The 14,815-nt window shown below is 53.4% G+C and overlaps 1 protein-coding gene across 10 annotated transcripts; it reads right to left on the bottom strand.

The window, feature by feature from the left end:
- On the bottom strand, positions 653-14,496 carry FXYD5 (FXYD domain containing ion transport regulator 5). 10 transcript variants are annotated; one of them, XM_013998308.2, is made up of 11 exons: positions 14,356-14,453; positions 13,705-13,828; positions 13,564-13,615; positions 11,515-11,592; positions 10,759-10,815; positions 8,997-9,095; positions 5,987-6,127; positions 4,567-4,596; positions 4,414-4,488; positions 922-967; positions 655-826 (listed from the first exon to the last, which is right to left on the bottom strand). In XM_013998308.2, the coding sequence occupies exons 3-11, from the start codon at positions 13,613-13,615 to the stop codon at positions 760-762; spliced, it is 645 nt and encodes a 214-aa protein (XP_013853762.1). In that variant the 5' UTR covers positions 13,705-13,828; positions 14,356-14,453; the 3' UTR covers positions 655-759. The 10 variants fall into 10 exon arrangements, with proteins under 10 accessions (XP_013853757.1, XP_013853755.1, XP_013853758.1 ...); XM_013998306.2 differs by having other exon boundaries at positions 13,705-13,945; positions 14,356-14,444; XM_013998307.2 differs by having other exon boundaries at positions 13,705-13,904; positions 14,356-14,441.

Here is a 14,815-nt window from a genome sequence, read left to right as displayed (position 1 = left end):
TTGTAACCCATGAACAGGCAAGTTTGTGAAACACTTACGCAACTGCCTTGAACGGGACCTTGTCTCTTTGCTTTGGTGTGATAACCCTTGAACCTGGGGAGAAATCCCTGCCCCAGGCCCTGCCCCCACCTAATCTGGTTGAGTCCCTCCCCAAGGAACCCAAAGGCCTTCCAGAAGAGCCCACCAGAGCCCTTCACGACCATGCTCTGGGACCCAGGGACACTGAGCCCACTCCAGGGCCTGTGTGGACTTCTTTGTGGGCACACCCCTAAACCAAGAGGCAGCTGGGATTGTAGATGTACAGGCACGGGGTGGGGGGGTGTCCCCACTAATGTGCTGGAGAGGGTCACTATGGGCTGGGGACCTTCATTTGTGTTTGCCCAGTTACCGATGGTGCCAACCAATGTCGGGGGGAGCTGGCTTTGGACCTCAGCTTCTGCACACAGACCAGGCCAGGGCTCTCAAACTGGTGTGGGTAGAATCCAGCGCTGATCCTCTCAACAGTCCAGAGTCCCCTACCATCCACCCCCCAACCCCTCCTGTATCCCCCACTTTGGCTTTGGAGTCTGTGACCCCATCACTTTACTCCTTGAGGGCCCGCCCCAGCCCCTGCCATGTCCTTCCACTCCCCAGTCAGGCATGACAGAGACCATGGGGCAAAGACCACAGTGCTTTACTTCTTGTCTGAACAGAAGTGGTAACTTGGGCATCAAGGCCTGGGATCCAGGCAGGGTAGGCAGAGCTGGGAGAGTAGAGGCCTCAGGACGCCCTGGCTCCATCCACGTCTTCCCTCTCGGGCTGGGCCTTACTGACTATTCTGTAGGTTCTGTGAGGGGAGGGAGGAGGCCAGGCATGGTGAGCTGCTGGGAGCTGTCTCGGGGTGCCCGTCGGGTCTTCAGCCCCCACTTCCGATGGACTCACCTGCCGTGATTCCGGCATAGTCGGGGCAACTGCCTACATTTGCCACCTGTGCATGAAGGAAAGGGTTCAATCGAGAGCTGGAACCATACTGATTCTTTTTTTTTTTTTTTTTTTTTTTTTGGTGTTTTTTCAGGGCTGCACCTGCAGCACATGGAGGTTCCCAGGCTAGGGGTTGAATCAGAGCTGTAGCTGCTGGCCTCCAGCACAGCCACAGCAACACAGGATCCAAGCTGTGTCTGCAACCTACACCACAGCTCACGGCAACACCGTGTCCTTAACCCACACATCAAGGCCAGGGATCGAACCTGCATCCCCATGGATGCTAGTGAGATTCAGTTTTCCGCTGAGCCACGATGGGAAGGTCACCATATTAATTCTTGGGTGTGCTCTTGCTGCAGGAGGAGCAGGCACATCTCTGAGCGCCCCCTCCCCCGAACCCCACCCTCGCCCCCCAGGAGGCTCCAAGGCAACTCTGAGCAAGTGACAAGAAGCTGACAGAAGAGCCTGTGCCAGGGTCCCCAGGGAGGGGCTCCCCCCACACACAGAGGAGCCCTTTGGAAACTCAGCCTCGCTTGTATGTCATTCACATGTTCGGCAAATGTTTATTGTGCCCCCACTCTGTGCCAGGCAGTGATCTAGGCATGGGAACACAGCCGGAAACTAGCATGTAAAACCCCTGCCCTAGTGAGGGAGAGCGACCATGAGAAAAAGAACCAGATCAAGTGTATGGACTGCGTTGAGTTAGACAGTGTCGCGTGCTGTGTAGAAAAATAAGGAAGGAGGCAGGGAGGCCTGGGAGCTGGGGGCATCCTCATGGCTGTGACTAGGGGGACCTCACTGAGGAAGTGATATTTGAGCAAAAACCTGAAGGAGGTGATAGGAGAGCCACGTGGACATCTAGAGGAAGGGTGTTAAAGGCGTGGGGAACAGTCGGTGCAAAGGCCCTGAGGCAGGAATAGGCAGGTGGGCTTATGGGACAACAGGGAAGCCAGGGAGCTGGGCCCCAGCAAATGGGGGGTAGGGGGTGGAACACAAAGGGGACTTGCAGAAAGCAGCCCTCTACCACCTCCTGGCTGCCGCCTTCTCCCTCCCTGACCCTCTGGATTCGCTCTTACTCCTCTCCTGATCACACTGCCCCCGTGGTTATTGCAACACATTCAGCTCATTCCTGCCTCCCAGGCTTTGCACTTGCTGCTTCCTCTACCTGTTTTTTAAAACCATCCTTCTTATCAGAATCCATTCTGATTTTACCTCTTTAGAGGAAGCAGTCCCCCCCCCCATCCCTCTCAATCTCATCTTTATTGTCCTCCTGGGAATTCTCTTTTTCTGTATCCACCCTGCTCATTAATGCATTTACCTGTTTATTGTCACCCCCTTCACCAGGGGTGAGCTCCCTGAGGGTGGGGACCAGGGCCCTCAGCATCACAGCATAGGCTGGGCACAGAGCAGGTGCTCACAAGCGTTTGCCATTGGAACGATTTACGGCCCCAGAGCTAACATTCAGGAGCCACCTCACACAGACCTGAGTCCAGCCCTTCCCTGATTTTTTTAAAAAGTTTTTTTCATTGTTTAGGGTTGCACCTGCAGCAAATGGAAGTTCCCAGGCTAGGGGTCGAATCGGAGCTGCGGCTGCTGAGCTACAGCACAGCCACAGCAACGCAGGATCCAAGCCGCCTCTGGAACCTATACCACAGCTCACGCCAACACTAGATCCTTAACCCACTGAGGGAGGCCAGGGCTCGAACCTGCGTCCTCGCAGATATTAGTCAGGGTCTTAAGTTACTGAGCCACAACAGGAACTACCCTTGCCTGATTTTTATGTGTCATGTGACCTTGGGCAGACTTCTCAACTCTCTGAGCCTCACTCTTCCCACAGGGGAAGAGACCAGGGCCTGGCCCAAAGTCAGGATCTATTAACATAAGTTGAACAGCTGAGGCAGTGGCGCTTGACCCCAGGATTCAACCTGGATCGGGCTTGCATCAGCCATCTCTTTTTAACACCCAGCGTTTTGCCTCCCACCTTAAGGCAGAAAGATGTGGCCGTGCCCCTTTCCCTGATGAGGAAGCTAGCGTCATAAAACTTGGCATGAGTTAGACACCTTAACTCAGAGCTTGCAAACTGGTGGCCCTCACGTTTTATTTAATCTTCAGCATTTGCAAAACTTCCTAAAAATGAGTTTCTCTGCTTGTTATCCTCCCTTTACTTCCCCCTTCCCCACGTGACACTGGGTCCTTGGAAACGCATCTGAGAGGCTGCAGCCCCCAGGCCTCTGAGCTCTACTTGAACACTGGCAGGGGGGCACTGGCAGGAGAGGGGAGGGCAAGAGGAGAGAGAGGTTGAGGTGTCTGACCTGCAACACCCCTGCTCCCTCCCGGTAGGCTTACCAGGAGGCAGGGGCTGGAAACCTCCCTCTGGAGCCACACCTCCAGCTTGGGGCCCCCTGCTTTAGTTCCTCTCTCACCAGGCCCTGGGGCAGTCGTTACCTCCCCTTAGCCCTGTGGGCTGGGGTGATCACAGCTCCCCACTGCTGCTAGTCCTGGGGAGCTGTACCACCCCGTTCCCCGGCCACCACCATGTGAAAAACCCAGACTAGCCTGTTGGAGGAGAAGGCCACCAGGCAAAGAACGAAGGTGCCCATAGAGCTCCCTGCTGACCTGCGACTGACCTCCATCCAATGTGTGAATAAACCCAGCTGCAACCAGAAGAACCACCCAGCTGAGCCCAGCCTATGTTTCCAGATTGCAGAACTGAGAGCTCAGTAAATGGGTATCATCTCAAGCCACTGAACTCTGGGGTGGTTCATATGGTACGCCTCCTTTAGTTTTTGTTTTGTTTTCCTGTTTGTTTAATTTATGGCCGCGTCTGCGGCATATGGAAGTTCCCAGGCTAAGGGTGTATCAGAGCTACAGTTGCAGGTCTATGTCACAGCCACAGCCACAGCCACAGCATCACCAGATCCGAGCCACATCTGTGTCCTACGCCACAGCTTGTAGCAATGCCAGATCCTTAACCCACTGAGTGAGGCCAGGGATGAATCCGCATCCTTACAGACACCGTGTCAGGTTCTTAATCCACTGAGCCACAGTGGGAACTCCTGGATATGCCTTTTTTTTGTGTGTGTGTGTGTCTTTTTGCCATTTCTTGGGCCACTCCCGCGGCATATGGGATGTTCCCAGGCTAGGGGTCTAATCGGAGCTGTAGCCACCAGCCTACGCCAGAGCCACAGCAACGCGGGATCCGAGCCGTGTCTTCGACCCACACCACAGCTCACGCAACGCCGGATCGTTAACCCACTGAGCAAGGGCAGGGACCGAACCCGCAACCTCATGGTTCCTAGTCGGATTCGTTAACCACTGCGCCACGACAGGAACTCTTGGATATGCCTTTAAAACAATTTTGCTCAGCGGCCTTCAAGAACCTACCCCTCTGTCAGCGGGCACACCAAGGCCCTCCCAGCCCTGATGCCCCTCCTGCCCAAGCCCCGTTCTCACTGGTGAGGATGACGATGCCTGTGATGAAGAGCACGGCTGCCACCAACAGCCCCCGTTTCCGGAGGGAGTCCTCGTCTGCCGAGAGAGAGATGCAAGAGTATGGTGAGAGGGCCTGCACCTTCCTTCCCCCACAGCCTCCCATGGGCAACTTACCATAAGAGAAGGGGTCGTCCTCACTCGCACCTGGAGGGGACAGAAGGGAGCAAAGATTTGTGGAGTGACGAGATGAACCACCGTCAGCAAGGAGACTTGGTCGCACTGAGTCTCAGCCTTGACGCACTTAGAATAAAACCCAAAGAACTCACACACGGCAGGCAGTCTAGTTCCCATCATCTCTCACTTCTCGTCCTCACTGGCCCCCTCCCTCACTGTGTTCCACCCCCACCCCCATCCCACTGGCGACTATGCCAAGCCTTCTCTCACCCCAGGGCCTTTGCACAGGCTGCTCCCGCTGCCTGAAGCCCCCTTCCCCAGACATCCACAGGGCTCCCCTTCAGCTCCTTCTCAGGGAGGTCTCCCCAGCCCCTTACAGAAAATATTCCCCAGTCACTCTCTCAACCTGACCCTGCTTCTTCATTTTTCTTTTCCGTTATCCTTTTTTTCCTTCATTTTTCTTAAGAACAACTTAAAAACACCTGATATGTGGTTATTAGGAGGCTGATTTATTATTTCTTTCTCTCCACGAGAATGTCTGCTCCATGAGGGAAAAGTGTTTGTTTGTTTGTTTGTTTTTGGTCTGTCTCATTCACTGCTGTATCCCTGGCACCTAGAGCTGGGCCTGGCACACAGTAGGTGCTCAATGAATATTTTCTGAATGAATGAATGAACACTCTATGGAACCCTTGGGTGTATCCTTTCTATCTGTTCACTGGTGTGGGCTGGACATGAAGCAGAAGATAAGACCAAGAGGGGAGGAATCAAGGTGCCCCTAGAGGAGTTCCCGTCATGGCTCAATGGTTAACGAACCCGACTAGTGTCCATGAGGATGCAGGTTCGATCCCTGGCCTCGATCAGTGGGTTAAGGATCAGGCGTTGTTGTGAGCTGTGGTGTAGGCCGCAGACCCGGCTCAGATCTCGCATTGCTGTGGCTGTGGTGTAGGCCAGCGGCTACAGCTCCAATATGACGCCTCGCCTGGGAACTTCCATATGCCTCAGTGCAGCACCGCCCCCCCCCCCGCCGCACCCCGCAAAAAAAACACAAAAAAATTAGCATCTGCAGGTGCCCCTACAAACAGAGCTCCCTACTGATCCCAAATTTGTCTCAAGTAAGCCCATCTGAGCCCGGACTAAACTTTCAAATTGCAGACCTGAGAGCTACATCAATGGCTGTCATTTGAATCCTTTGGTTTTTGGGGCCACCTGCACGCAGCATTCATATAAGCATTCATTTATCTATTCAGACATTTACTGTGGGTCTGCTCTGTGTTCGCCCACAAGAACTCCAGCCCCGAAGTCAGGAACTCACCCAACACCTATTTACTGGCGCTATTCTGGGTTGGGCAGGACTGGGGTGCTGAAAACACACAGTGAAGAGGAAAGAGCCTGTGTCCAGTCGAGGAAGGGGGTTACTGACCATTCGGTTCGAGGACGGAGTCCCTCCTGACGTCTTTGCTTGGGGCTCTCGTCTTGGCGAGTGTGGGACCCCGCGTCTTGGCAGGTGTGGGACCCTGTGTCTTGGCGGGTGTGGGACCTTGTGTCTTGGCGGGTGTGGGGCCTCGGATGGGATCAGCAGGGAGAATGGCCAGAAGATGAGAGCGAGCAGGAGTGAGCCATGGAGGGAAACAAGAGACACCACTGAGGAGTTCCTGTCGTGGCTCAGTGGTTAATGAACCCAACTAGTACCCATGGGGATGTGGGTTCGATCCCTGGCCTCACTCAGTGGGTTAAGGATCCGGCCTTGCCATGAGCTGTGGTGTAGGTCGCAGACACAGCCTGGATCCCGCGTTGCTGTGGCTGTGGTGAGGGCCAGCAGCTCTAGCTCTGAGTAGACCCCTAGCCTGGGAACCTCCATATGCTGCTGGTGAGGCCTTAAAAAGACAAAAAAAAAAAAAAGAGAGAGAGAGAGAGACACCCCTGAACATCTGTGTCTGGGAGAAGCCCCCATCCCAAGCCTATGTGCACTGTGGCGGCCCAGGATCCCCCTCCCACCCACGGAGGCAGCCAGGAGTGGCAGGAATGGAGATACTGAAATAAGCTTGCAGCCCTAACCCCCAGGGAAGCCCCGAACCCTCTCCTAGGACCTCCCGGACCACCCTACAGTCAGGAATAAAAGGTTACATCTGTCAGAGCCAAACAAGGGCCTCCGGGATGCTGGCCCAGTTACAGAGCCTGGAGATGCACGTTAGAAAATATGTTGAGGGAAAAAAAAGGAGAAGAAGAAAAAAAAGAAAACATATCAAATATCACTTCTGCTCTCAGGAGAAAAAAACATACCACAGAGTTCCTCTCTTTAAACATCAATACCCCTAAGAAAAGCCCTGCCCCTGTGGCACTGAGAAGCGTCCCCAGTGAGGTGGTCACCCCTGACTGATGCCCCAAGGTGAGGCTGGCAAGCAGAGAAGCTGCCTTGTGGACCCCAAGCTCCCCAGTGCAGTCTCAGCACCTCATCTCTTAAATGGGACTCAACAGCCAAGGATTATGAGATGTTCAGGAAATGGTTTTCCAGAAAAGACAGAAGCAAGATCAACAGCAGGAAAAGGACGGAGGGACCCCAGGAAATGTGAAAGGACAGCCTCGGTGGTGTGTGATGCTCACGCCCGGGCTCTAATTCTGCTTCTGTCACTTTATGCTGTGTGACCTAGGGCTGGCCTGTAACCTCTCTGGGCCTCAGTTCCCTTCCCTGTAAAAATGGAGTACGGACAGCTCCTAGCCCTGCAGAGTAGCTGTCAGCATTAAATGAGTGACCACATGGAAGCTTAGCACAGTGTCCTGCACGGGGTAAACCCTCAGCACAAGTTGGCCATCACTGCTATTGTCTGCTTGGTTCTTACGCCGCCTTCCTTTGCGGGGAAAGGTTTCTGCTTCCACAGACCATCTGGTCTCCTATGGTAACCCAGCCACAACGGGGAGCGGGTGACCCAGTCTCACCGCTCCCTAGGACCTCTCAAATTCCAAGCAGGGATTTTGAGGGGACGCTAGATGACACTTGGAAGTCCTGAGCTGGCAGAGGATGGCAGCCCTTTCCCATGCCCCCAGGTGAAAAACAGGCTCCAGCGCAAGAGGAACAAAGATGTAGGAGAGAGAGAGGTTCTGGGACACTGGGTGACCCTGAGGCTCAGCCGTGCCTTTTACCGCTTGGCTCCCTGACCCCTCGGTCCAGTTGAATTTCCATCAAGAATAACCAGGAATATGGAATTAACACCTAGAGTAACTCAGGTCAGCAAGGGCTCCAGTAAGTGAATCTAGAGATGTGAAGATGTTTTCTCAATTGGGAAGCGTGGACATGGCTGCTCCATCTTCACCCCCACTTCTGTACAAAATTAAAAAAAGCTCCCTCAAGACACTTTATTTCCGTATGTTGTAAACTGTTTAAGAGACTCTGTCAGAATGAGATGCTTTACTGTCATCACTGGGAAGTTGTAACAATTATAAAAATCTACAAGGGGAATGGTGTGACCTTAGCAGCAGTGCTCTTGCACAGTGCCCAGTCTGAGCAACCGTACACACTTCAGCCTGGGTGTGGCCTAAGCAACAGTACCTTCTGGGAAGGGCTGCCCCTCAAATGTGGATCATCACACAGGCACTAGAGGCCACCTGCTGCCTTCTCGTTTCAGCCTCCTTCCCATGCCACTGGTAACTGTTCCCACCCGTCCTGAGGGAACGGGGAAGATACCTCTCCACTAAGGTTTAGTCTACGAGGTTTAGAAAGGGCAGACGCGGTTCTCCAGCCCCAGGCTCCCATTGGTTAATCATGGCACGTGACACCAGCTGGGCCAATGAACATCAATTCTAGGCCTTCGCGCTAGGGGTGTACTCCAGCTGCTGGGTTTTCAACCTAAACTTAGAGAATTTCCGGACCTTGTATGTGGCTAAGAGGGTAAACGCCGCTTGAGAATAAAGATAGCAGCACTGAGGGAGCAAATTAGTTGTGGTGACAGTGCTTCAGCTCTTTGATCTGGCTGTGCCCGAAATTGGTGTGTACACGCTTTATAGAGCGTATATTGCTAATACATCCTTATTTTTCCCCCGTTAGTTTTCTGAATATTGCAACTGAAAAGCTCCTGCTCGAACACTGACATCTACACCAAGGAAACACAACCATTGCCCACACCGTCCCTATAAAGGACCTGAATAAAGAGGGTCCCTGAGCCTATCAGGCTTGGGAAAAATGCTGCAAACTAGATGTTTCCTTTTAGGACACCTGCTGCAAATAAGCTTTAAAAAGACTCTGAGACGTCCTGCCAGATAGAACCGTGTTTAACTCGGAGTTTCCCAAACACCTTTGACCGCAAACCAAAGAGATTTTTTTGAAAAATGTATTAATTCCCCAAACGGGTGCTCTGAGAAACATACTCGGGGAAATGCCGACCTAGATAGAAAATTAAACACAACTCGTGCGGTGCTGTTCCAGTCCCAGGCTCTACCTTGCGTCCTGCTCTCATCCGCCCCCAGATCTGTTGTTAGAAGCACATCCATTCCTGTAGGTTGCTGGGTCTGGGTCTCCATCTGGTTGGGTGTCGCGTCTACTCAAATCAGAAAAGAAAGGCGGAGAGGGTGAGAAAGGAGCGAATCAGCAACCTGCAGAAACCAGCCGGGGAAGGGGAGGGGGGACCTTCTCCCATCCTCAGGCCGGCAAATATCAAAGACGTCCCTGTACAGGTGTCACTGTGGCAGGGCAAATCCCTGTTCCTTTGCCCCAGTGTTGTGGGTAAACTTTAGAGCCAGGTTCAGGGACCCTTATCCTAGCCATGTCACTGACTTTCGGTGACACCTTGGGAGAGCCACTCTGAGCCTCCACTTATCACTTATCTGTAAAGTGGGGATAATGGTTATTTCTACCTCAGAGGGTTTATGTGGGGCACTGAATGAGTGAATGGCAGGGGAACTGGTTAGAACCATGACCGGCACTTAATTAGTGCTCTAAGTGCTTGAGGAGGAGGGGACAGGGTTGCTCATTGGGGCACTTAGAGAAGTGGGATGAACTGAAGGGACCAGGATGCTCAAGATGGGGGTGGCCTCATCAGCCACGCCTGGGCAGCCTGCGAAAGAGACACCGCGACAAAGACCAACATTGGCGCTTCCATAGCAATGTGGGAAGAGCTTCCAAGTACATTATTGCTTGGGAGAAAAGAGCAAGTTGCTGAACAAGAGTCATCAAATATCCTTAAGATCCCACAAAGACTCCTCCCTGTTAGTGTATTTTCTCCAGGTAATACACAGGTGCTGCAGTATCACTGGGGAACTCCTCCTAATCCAGTGCTAACGGGTGGAGGTGAAACCTCTCAGAGAGGGCGGGGGGAATGAGAACGGGGAGTGGGTGAAGGCGGATTTCATCTTGCCTAAAATTTTTTTTATTATTTCCAAGGAGAAGGTCTTCAAATTGGGGAACACTTTTTGAATTACGTTATATTCCCAGAAACAGTTAAGAAATGATGTTAGGGAGTTCCCATCTTGCCTCAGCAGTAGCAAGACTGACTAATATTCATGAGGATGTGGGTTCGATTCCTGGCCTTGCTCAGTGGATTAAGGATCCAGCGTTGCTGTGAGCTGCAGTGTAGGTCACAGACACGGCTGGGATCCCATGTGACTGTGGCATAGGCTGGCAGCTGCAGCTCTGATTCAGCCCCTCGCCTGCGAACTTCTATATGCTGCTGCGCATGTGGCCCTAAAAAGAAAAAAGAAAGAAAGAAAGAAAAGAAAAAGAAAGAAATGATTTGAAAAAAAAAAGAGGAAAAAGATAAAGAAATGAAAATTGGGGAATACTTTTTCCATTATTTTATATTCCAAGAAAAAGTTAAGAAATGATTCAAAAATTCAAAAAAAGAAAAAGATAAAGAGGTGAAAGGAAGAAATGAGTGGGGTTGGCACGCAGGGAGTTTCTGGGGGTGTCTGCAAAGCTCTACTCCTTGACCTGGGTGTTTATTACATGGGTTCGATTTAGAATAATTTAAGTTGAACATTTATGGGTTTTATACTTTTCTGTATGCATGTTATTTTTCTTGATCGCAAATGATTTTTTTAAAAGAAGTGAATGGAGTTAGCTGGCTGCCCCACCACAAAGTGAATCAGGGGATTCAGTGTTGGGGGATGGACATGGGTAACCAAGGATACAGACTTTCCGAGGAAGAAGGGGAACGATGCCTGTCCCAGGTCCACCTCCCCGCCCTCTACCCCTGCCCGACTCACCATCAGCCTGCAGGGTTGAAGTCTGAGGGGTGGGCTGGAGTTCTGGGTGGACTGTGTCTAGAATCCAAAAACAGGGAGAGAAAAGAGAGAAGATGCAGAGAAGGAACACGGGCAGGGTGAATTCCATAGCAACTCAAATTTGATGGGATGGAAATGAATTAATCCAGCCATTTGCTAACTGCCCAAACTCAATGCCAGTCTGTCCCCTGCCTCAGGCCCTTTCCCCTACCCAGCATCCACCTTCCTCTGGCAAGAGCCCTTGGAACTTCTTTGCAGGGACCCATCCTTCCCTGACTCTCCGTCATTTTCATTCCAAGGGGCTGACACCCAGGTCTGGCCAATTCGTTTTCTAGGCCTGTGATAGAAAGTGATCAGCTCACAGGTGGGCATGTGGCCTGAGCCTGGTCAATAACACTCGGTTCTGAGTCATTTGCTGGATTGGGGGAGGGGAAATTCTCTTTCTGCTGGATTCTTAGCAGGTAGGATAGAAGCCCCAGGTCTCCGTGGGCCATCTTGGCCCCATAAGAGAAGACTCTGCCTGAGGATGAAGCCAACACAAAGAAAACGGAACCAGGAGATGGAGACAGGTTTCTGACAGCACCATTTGAACCTAGATGGAGCCATGCCTGAAGGTGTATCCTTGGACTTTTCAGTTCTACAAATCCAAAATATCCCATCAGATCCAACCTTGAGACTTTTGTTGCTGTTGTTATTTTCAATGACAGGATCTTGACAGATATGTCCTTCTTTCCTCACCTGGGGCTGGAGTCAGGACATGAATGTTCTCAGTAGTTGAACCTGGTAGAGAAATGTTTGTGGCCTCCAATGTCAGTCCTGGGAAATCAAGGATGAGAAATCAGGGAGGAGCCTCTGACTCCTTCTCTCACCAATATTCCTAGCCTGCCCTCCCTTCTGAAGCCTTGGGAAGTCCTGGGTACTGGTGGGCCCCAGAGACATGTTTGATTGATCAGCTTTGGTGGTATCAACCCATGATTATGGATGCATTTTAAGACATGCTAATGCCCCTTGGGAGTTCCTGTCGTGGTTCAGCAGATTAAGAAACCAACTAGTGTCCATGAGGATGCAAGTTTGATCCCTGGCCTGGCTCAGTGGGTTAAAGATCCTGAGTTGCTACAAGCTGCAGTGTAGGTCGAAGACATGGCTCGATATGGCATTGCTATGGCTGTGGCATAGGCCAGAACCTGCAGCTCTGATTCAACTCCTAGCCTGGGAACTTTCAAATACCGGCCCTAAAAAAAAAAAATGCTAATGCCCCAACACTGCACCCCCAGCCCCTTCTCCCTGCTCATCCTTATAGGACGGGAGATGCATGGTCTCATGAGCCCAGGCACTAGAGTCAGCCAGAGCTCCGATCTCAAATTCTTCTCCCAATAACTTCCTTGCTGTGTGACCTGAAGCAAGTGAAGCCCCTCTCTGAGCCTCAGTTGCCTCATCTGCAAAATAGGGTAATACTTGGATCTACTTCTAAGACTATATGTAGAGAGGGTGAAATGAGACGGAGCGATGGGGAAGGATCTCCCCCACTATTTAACATGCAGTGAGTGGCGATACAACCCCCGCCCCCTGGTGGCTCAGCAAGGTAAGGATCTGGCTATGGCTCTGGTTACGGCTATGGCGCAGGTTCTATCCCTGGCCTGGGAATTTCCGCATGCCATGGGCAAGGCCAAAAAAAAAAAAAAAAAAAAAAGCCATAAGTCTCTCCTCCACCTGATCCCCTGTCACCTCTCTGACCTCTCCTCCTCCACTCTGCCCCATTCACCCCAACCCAGCCTAGCCTGCCTGCTGTTGCTCACACTCTTCAGGCAGCACTCACGTACCAGCTGGGCTTGTCTCCTCCTCTCCTTCATGTGTCTGCCCAAATGTCACTTTCTGGTGAGATCTTTCCTGATCGCCTTAACCCTCATCTTCGGTATTTTTCTCCAAAGCATGTATCATCTTCTAACACACTATATTAATTTACCGATGGATGGTTTATTATCTGTCTTTCCAACCGGAACATGCATTGCTATTTCCCCAGTGCATAGAATAAGAGCTGGCACATGGAGCTGCTCCGTGAATGCTTGTTGAATGACTGAATGAACACATGCAAACCATTTTATCAAAGAGAAATGGGGTAGCTTCAGTGGAGAGTTTGCTCTGGGTTCCAAGGTTGCAGCCCAGCCCCTCCACTCACTAGCCTCTGGCACAGAGCACTTCACTGAGCCTCAGTTTCCTCCTCTGTAAAATGGGCATGCCAAGAGCATCACAGAGTAGAGCTGAAGTGGAAACGAGCTCATGAACACAGCACCTTCCATGCAGAAAGCCCTCGCCAAGGCCCATCACAGGTATTGCTTTGAGAAAACACTTGTCAGGCAAGGCTGAGACATCTCCAGCTCCTGGACTGGCCCCAGCTCACCCCCTTTCCCTAATCGTACATCACCCCAGGATCCAGGGAGATGCTTTGCTGGGAACGTGGGGCTCCTGACTGCCAAGCAGAAAACCGATACGCATCTTCCTGCCAAACCAAACTCAGTGCGTTCTCCTTGGAGGTGAAATGGAAGATTCTCAGCAGGACAGGCCCCAGCCAGACACGCTGGAAGCAGCCACCTAGGTCCAAGGTATCTAAAGAGGGTGTAACGTTGGCCCCCTCATCAGGCCCCCATTTCCTGGTGCCGGCTCAGTAGGGGACAGAGGACACAGGACAGAGCATCCAAACCCACCATCCGCCCACCCAGCAGCACACGCACCCCAAGTGGGGCTGAGGACCCTGCAGCAGGCAGGGTGGAGACCAGGGCTGGGGCTTACCTGGGAGAATCAGGCCAGTGATGATGAGACACAGGCAATCAGAGGGCGACATCTATGGGGCAAGCCAGAGCTGGGGGTCAGCCATGATGTCAGTGGGGCGGCCCAGAGCCACCCAGGAGAATCTGCAGCCCCCTTCCTTACCCTGAGCAGGCACCTCTGGCTTCAAGGACACCTGCCGGGGCTGACCACTGGCTGTGGGGACAGACGGAAGCCAGGGGGAGGGTCTCAGAAGTGGGAGTCCCCAGCAGTCACTCTGTCTCTTCCTCTCCAGGTCCCCAAAGAAAACAAGAAGCATCCGACTAAACCAGGCTTCCAGGAGCAGCCACTGCACAGGGCCAGCCCTGAGGCAGAGAAGCACTGACCAGCTGGCCCCCGACGGACCCTGCAGGGCAAGGCGAGGGGTATCGGGCCCAGGAGTAGATCTGAGGGCCTGGGCCCTCCCGCTGGGGCTGTTCTCAGAGCAGAGTCGTCAGCAAGGAGGGGGAAAGAGGAAGAGTGAGTAATGTGCTCCTGATCTCAGAGGAAAAAGTGAGCTGGTGCGAGGGGCCTCGCAGCAGGGACAATAGAACAGGATGCTGGGCAGAGCTGGGAGGGCTGGAGGAGCGCTGGGGAGACTGAGGCAGGAGGGAAGGCAGCCGGCGGCACAGGGTGGGAGCGGCGCGCGGCGGGCGGGCGGGAGAGGTGAGCAGGGATGGGGGCGGAGAGGCCCGGGAAAGGTCAGCGTCCTCCCCACCTGAGCCCAGCCCCTGGGCCGAGGGGAGCGGGCGGAGGAGGATGGAAGGAGAGACTCACTTCAGAGCTGGGGGTCCCGAGCCAGCAGCCTCGTGCGGCGAGGGCAGCGGCGGTGGTGGCGGCGTCCAGGCGGAGGGTGTGGCCAGGGGAGCGCTGGCGGGCGGGGACCGAGACGGGCTCAGTCATTTCCTCTTGGGTTTCCTGGCTTCAGAGCCGGGGGTGGGAGCAGGAGGGGGGAGACGCTGAGGGGGATGGGGGGGCAGAGATGAGAAGCAGGGCCGAGGCCTGCACCCACCCTGCCTGGGGGCGGGTGGGGGCGGGGAGCGGGGCGCGCAGGTCTGGGCAGGGTGGGTGCACCCTGGGGTGGGGGTGGGGTCTGCTCTGGGGTCTGGGGAGGGGGAAGAGAAGGCAAGGGGCGCCTGGAGGGGGGCACTGAGGGAGGAGAAGGGACGCTTGAGGGGCTGTGAGGGAGGGGGGACTGGCGGACTGGGGAGGGGAAGGAGGGGGAAGTCTGGGGCGG

Source organism: Sus scrofa, chromosome 6, assembly GCF_000003025.6.
Source record: "Sus scrofa isolate TJ Tabasco breed Duroc chromosome 6, Sscrofa11.1, whole genome shotgun sequence".
Classification (NCBI taxonomy): Eukaryota; Metazoa; Chordata; class Mammalia; order Artiodactyla; family Suidae; genus Sus; species Sus scrofa.
Note: the sequence above shows the minus strand (reverse complement) of the source record. Positions and strands in the feature narration are given on the sequence as shown.

Coding starts and splice junctions, on each gene's coding strand:
- FXYD5 (XM_021097213.1), bottom strand. CDS start 14,481: ATGACTGAGCCCGTCTCGGTCCCCGCCCGCCAGCGCTCCCCTGGCCAC. Junction 13,616..14,355: donor TCGGGACCCCCAGCTCTGAA/GTGAGTCTCTCC, acceptor CTTGCCCCATAG/ATGTCGCCCTCTGATTGCCT. Junction 4,597..5,986: donor CTCCGTCCTCGAACCGAATG/GTCAGTAACCCC, acceptor TGTCCCCTCCAG/GTGCGAGTGAGGACGACCCC.